General features: G+C 35.3%; 1 protein-coding gene across 1 annotated transcript in view; it reads left to right on the forward strand.

Moving 5' to 3' along the window:
* Positions 1 to 6,543, forward strand: part of LOC106867400 (uncharacterized) — a 36,872-nt gene that overhangs the window by 24,185 nt on the left and 6,144 nt on the right. Inside the window, exons 5-6 of the mRNA XM_014912262.2 lie at positions 652 to 834; positions 5,749 to 5,793. Coding sequence (XP_014767748.2) covers positions 652 to 834; positions 5,749 to 5,793 — 228 coding nt within the window. The remainder of the gene's footprint in view (positions 1 to 651; positions 835 to 5,748; positions 5,794 to 6,543) is intronic.

A 6,543-nucleotide genomic window follows, 5' to 3' on the forward strand; every position in this document is an offset into this window, starting at 1 on the left:
GGAAATGAGAAAGGGGCGTGTTGTTGACAGAAAATCACAGCCCTTTTCCTGAATTTTTTGTCAAAAGTAGCGTGACACAACATAGTGTAGTTTTGTATGTACTTGAAGAAAGAAAAGGAGAGAAAGAAGGGGAGAAGTGAGAGATAGGGAGGGGGTGAAGAGAGAGGTAGAAATTGAATAGGATATTGAAAAGGTTATAATGTTGCCAAAATAGTTTTCTGTATATGTGAAAGAATCCCTTAAATTAATGAAATGTTTTCGTGCCAGTTGCCATTTGGTTTTGATCTGAATCTCCAAGCCTTTATAAACTTTTAATCAAAGCAGTTCTGCTGCCAAGTAAATGGAACTGGGAATATTACGAATATTGTTAAAAGTAAAGCTTTGAATTATCGATGTGGATATAAATTCACCGTATTTTATACAGTCGATACAACGCCTGTGTTTTAATACTAACATTTGTGTTAATGTCTTCCAAAGAAGAATTCAAAATCCACTTCATTGCACAAACGTGGTAAAATTCGTCGCTCGTAATTTCAATTTTCTTGAGTTATAAGATGTTTAATAACTGGCACAATATCACTGATAGTTGTAAATCTGTCACCTTCGTTTAGGTTAGTTTCTAATTAGTGTGGTTCTCTTGTCTGCTTTTAGAGAAACCCGGCGTCCAAACAGCCAGGTGATCGGGACAGGTTGAGATCTCTCGGCGAACGGAAATCGGGACCTGAAGACGAAATAACAAACCCTAAAAGTCTTCAAGGAGATTTTGAACGATTTCAAACAAATATTCAAAAATTTCAAAGAAACATTTCACAATGTGAAGAGAAACATGACATGGTAGGTGAAATTTCACCCAGGTTGGTGACGAATTATTCTGGCGTAGTGATCAATCTCTTCTTTTATTTACACATATACATTCTATAAAGATAAAATGCATATAGATAATATAAACATAGATTTTCTCACGTTCGTCGTCTTACGGAGTTGAGTAAATTATATATTGCCTATTACTATTGTTTTATTGATTTGCAAAAGACAAGAATTACATACGGCTTAACAAGAACAGTCAATGCTTATGAAGGTCAGCAACCTATGATTGGTAGTGACTAGATTTAACTCGTACCAACATAGAAATATTCTGGAGGGCACATATATATTACTAAGTCAAATTCGATAAAAATGTAAATTTGGTAACTTCTACATACATAAGGTTTGGTATCTATGTACGGAAAATATATAACCCAATACATATTAAGGGATATAAAATAAATCCTTCTCTGTCTGACTCCCTGTCTGTCTGTTTCACTCACACTCTCTTTGTCTCTGTCTCCCTCTCTCCCTGCCTCGTTACACAAATACATAATCCTGTATAAGCGAATACACTGGGATTTAGAAACAGAAGAAAAATAAGCTCTGGATATAGTAGATTTTAATATATTTTAGTATTTTATATATTTATATATTCAGATATTATATATTTATACATTTAATATATTTTAGTATTTAATGTATTTAATAATTGTTGTGCGAAAGTACGACGCCCCCTTGTAAGAATGGACTGGACCACTACTATTTATATGTAGTGGTCTGAGTAAGTGGAATAGTTCCACAGTTCGTGTGCCGATAGTCAAAGTTGGAGTTAACGTGTTGGATTGTTAGTTCTTAAAAGATTGTTGTTACGTTGCGTGTGGTTACTGCCATTTGTTTCAATTATATTGTTATTACACTGTTACAGTGTATTCATTTGTCCATAAGGATATAACTTCTGACGGCGAGGATCGTTCGAAACTCACATTGGTTAGTTAACAATTTCTGCGTCATGGCAAACTTATTAGCTGCAGTAGTACAGCTTCAAGAGAAGCACTAGGAACAACTACAGGAGTTGCAAAAATAAATACAACAACAACAACAATTAATTGAGTTACAGTCAGCCAAGTCCGAAAATCTAGTGAATGAGTTTACGCCAGACGGCATGGCTAACACAATTTCTGAATTTACGTATAATCCGGAGGAGGGTATTACGTTTCCCGCGTATTATAGAAGATGCGAGGAATTTTTAACAACGAGTGCAAGTCATGGTTGTGGGAGCAGAAAATAAGGGTTTTACTACGCAAGGTAGCTCCTGCCAAACATGAGCGTTACTGTAACTTTATTTTACCTAAAAAGTCGAGTGAGATTAGTTTCCAAGAAAACGTGGAATTGCTTTCAAATTTTTTTTTTTTTTGTGATAGAAGTTCCTTGTTCAACACCAGAATGGAATGTTGGAACTTAACAAAAAATGAGGAGGAGGATTTTATCACCTACACTGGAGTAGTCAAACATATGTGCGAAAATTTCGAACTCTAGAATCTCACTCAGAATATGTTCAAATCACTTATCTTCGTGCAAGGACTTATAGCACCTGAAGATAGAGAAATTCGGGCAAGGATTCTCTCGAAAATGGAGCAAGCAAACCAAGATTTATCTCTACAGACCATCGCAGAAGAATGTCAGACAGTGGTAAATCTTAAACATGATGTGAAAAAATACAAGACAAAGACTCTGCAAAAATTCAAATATGTCGTCCCAGGAAGCACAATCAAAGAAAGTGTCAGGCCCCAATCCAGGAACGGCAAAGATGAAAGCACTAACGAGGAGTTATGTTTATTGGCCGTGTATGGATCGAGATATCGAAAACTTAGTGAGAACGTGCCGAAGTTGTGCGCTCGCAGTCAAAGCCCTACCGGTAAAATATCAATCGTGACCAGATACGGAGAACCCATGGTCTAGGTTACACATTGACTATGCCGGATCGATAAACGGCACTACTTAATCGTAGTAGACAGTTGTACTAAGTGGCCAGAGATTGCAGGTGTTATAGACCAACTTCTATAACAACTATAAAGTTCTTATATGAATTGTTTGCACGATACGGTGTCCCTGACACGCTAGGTTCAGACAACGGAACGCAGTTCTCTGGGTCTGAATTCAAGAACTTCTGTAAAAGGCATGCAATAAAGCATATTTTCACTCCACCCTACCACCCAAAGTCAAACGGACAGGTAGAAATATTTGTGGACACCTTTTAGAGAGCGTTAAGAAAAGCGAGAAATGACTTAAGTAACGACGAAGCACTGACAAATTTCTTAAGAATATACGGAATGACCTCCGCCCCCCCCCCAATCCAAGTACAAATTCAGCGAAACCTCCCGCAGAATTGATATTCGCAAGAAGAATAAAATCTATTTTTGTTAAGCTATTACCCGAGAAAAAAAGATGTAAAGGAAAGATGCAAGAGCCAGCGAAATACGTCCAGGTAGGTGATAAAGTGCATTTCAAAACCTACAGAAACGGTAAAGAAGGCTGGGAAGATGGCCTTGCTACCAGAAAAATTAGAAGTATGGTGTATCGAATTAAAGGGTCACATGGTGAACATACGAGACATATAAACCAGGTAAGGAAGCGGTATACCCAAGAGCCGGAAGAAATTCCCATGGAAGTATTCTTTGAAATATTCGATGTACCGGTACCAAAAGTAATAGTCCTGTAGAACTGCATGAGAAAACGAAAGCAGTCCAAAGATCTTAAGAAAGAGCTACTAAAAATATAGTAAATAAAAGAATTTCTTTATTCCTTTGAAACACGAAATCTCAAAAGGGGAGATGTGCGAGAGTACGACACAGCCTAGCGAGAATGGACTGGACCACTACATATAAATGGTAGCGGTCTGAGTAAGTGAGGAAGTTCGTGGCAAATAAAGAAAAAGTTTGTGTCGGAGGGTAGTTCGTGCCAGTTCCGCTCTTAATAATCGGTTCATTTTTTTGTATTCAAAATTGGATTTAGCTGTTATTGGCTGTTGTAACACTTAAGGTATTGTTGAATTGTTGGCTGAAAATTTTTGCTGCTTGCGGGCATTGTTACAATGTTATGTGCCTCCCCTAAGGGGAAAGGATTTGAACTCGCATGTTAAAATATTTTGTGAACTGCTTTTTACCATAAAAATAATAGACTCGTCGGAGAATTATTACAATTATTAAGAATTTTTTGAAAAAATTCAACATCAGATCAAATCCAACAATGAAATTAACAGTGAATACTGAGTTAAAAAGGAAGACTGAGGAAAAGAGAAATTATGCTGACATAATGAATGTGTTGCATCAAAACGTAACGGTATCAAAAACCGACGACGAAGCTTGCTAAGGCATGCTTACAATTGATGGGGAAGATGTCCGCATCTGCTCCCAAAGTGAAATAACGATGCAGAGAAACAATAGAACTATTGTGTATAAATGCTTCGAGAGGAGAAAGCCGCGCTGCTACAAATTAAATAAGTACCAGTTACGCACTGAGGTCGATGTAATCGACTTAACCCCTTCGTCTGTCCTTGTTTGTCCCCCCTATGGGCAATAAAGAAATAAATATTATAGAAGTAATATAAGGCGACGAGCTCTCGGAATCGTTAGCACGCCGGGCAAAATGCCTAGCAGCATTTCGTCCATCTTTACATTCTGAGTTCAAATTCCGCCAAAGTCGCCTTTGCCTTTCTAGATCGATAAAATATGTGCCAGTTGAACCCTGGGGTCGATGCACTCTACTTAACACTCTTCCCTGATATTGCTGGCCTTGCGCCAACATTTGAAACCAATAATATACAAGTAATACAAAAAATGTATTACACCAATTTTCAGTTACATTTCTAAGTTACGAATTGTTTTTCATTTTAATCTTTACAGACTGTTGTAAATTCATAAACTAAAGATATGCTTGTTTATATAAATGTATATGAATGTCAGCTAGCTAACAATGTGTACATGAAAAGGCTTGTGTGACAGTGGTGCTGGTGTAACTGGTATAAGTATTTTGTGTGTGCTAGAGTTCGTGTACTCCGAAGAAAAATTGAGATTCATCATTCTGTCGTGATTGGATACTTGTGGGTAAATCAAAGATAACAGCGTCGACGGATGGCAGACAGTCTGATAGACCATACTAAGGTGAGCTGCAATAGTAAACTTCCACGTTAATTGCAGCCATACAATTCCTTTTAGAATTAAAGGTGAGTTGCAAATGAATTCGCTGTCGTGATATAGATATTAGGTAGCTGTGTTCTGCACAGTTTGACGATTTAGGAAGAGCAGAAAATTGAAAGCAGTTTTCCATGGATTATCGCGAAGAGACAACCTACTTGTCAGAAATGACAATGTATAGAAACGTGTATTTGTTCATCGTTCTCTTGCTTGTCGGTTATGAGAACTTGTCGAAGATGCATTTCGAGTCGTTCGGCTAGGTTCTCTCTCTCTCTCTCTCTTTCTATATATATATATATATATATATATATATAATAATACATGCACTTACAAAACATAGACACACATAGAGGGATACGCATGCGTAGACACATACAATAAGAATACAAAATGGCTGATAGTTAGCAAGGTGGGACGCACATAAGAAAGCAAAGGACCACTGATGAGGCCACAGAAGTGTGACGAAAGAACTCTGGCTGAAATAGGATTAATGTGATGTAATATAAAGCTGAAGCAAATTAACACCAAATATACAGTGCGTGTGTTTTTATTGGCTAAACTAGCAATATCACCATCCCCAAATACAACAACAATATAAATATATATATATTTTTTATAATATTTTGAATTTAGTATAATTTATCGAATGGTAGTTTTTTTTCTTGTTTTTTAAATATGAAGTAATATTATAAAAAGGTGTTTGTTTGAAATATAAATTAAAAATTACTGCTATTTTGGATTATTACAGACGCCCAACCAAAGAAGAAAACATGGATCAAAGTTTCATAATGAGGTGCACTAACCAAAATGCAAAGCAGTAATTTTTAATTTTTAATATTTAATTTTAAACATACACCATTTTATAATATTACTTCATATTAAAAACAAAAAAACAAAACAAAACAAAAACAAAAAAAAGACTACCATTCGATTAATTATACTAAATTCGAAATTTATATCTCTGAAGAGTAGAAGAGTTGTGTATAAATGCTTATCAATATAGGATTCCATTATTAGGACAGTGCTTTTCTGAAACGATCGTAAGATGCTTTAAAACTTAATTCAAAATTTTTAAACTGACATTTTATTATTATTATATTATATATTGATACTTATACATATTTACATATATATTTTACATATAGTTTTAATACAACAATTATTCTACACATGTATATATCTAATACTGATTTCCTGATATTAATAATAATATATTATGAAATGTATATATAATCGCTCGTATTAAATACATAAATATTTTAATAGTATTAATACTTTGATACAATAGAGCACTCAATATAAATTCAGTATATAATATTCTCATTGAATATATTTAACTAAAGATTTATATATATATATATATATATATATATATATTTACTTATATAGGCGAAGGCATAGCTAAGAATTTAAGAAACTCGCTTTGCAGCCATTTAGCTTAAGATTCAGTCCCATCGCGCGCCTACTGAACAAATGCCTTCTACCATAGCCCCGGACCGGCCATTTCCTTGTGTGTGAATTCGATAAACGGAAACTATGTGGA

The sequence above is a fragment of the Octopus bimaculoides genome, chromosome 2 (assembly GCF_001194135.2).
Source record: "Octopus bimaculoides isolate UCB-OBI-ISO-001 chromosome 2, ASM119413v2, whole genome shotgun sequence".
NCBI classification, from domain to species: domain Eukaryota; kingdom Metazoa; phylum Mollusca; class Cephalopoda; order Octopoda; family Octopodidae; genus Octopus; species Octopus bimaculoides.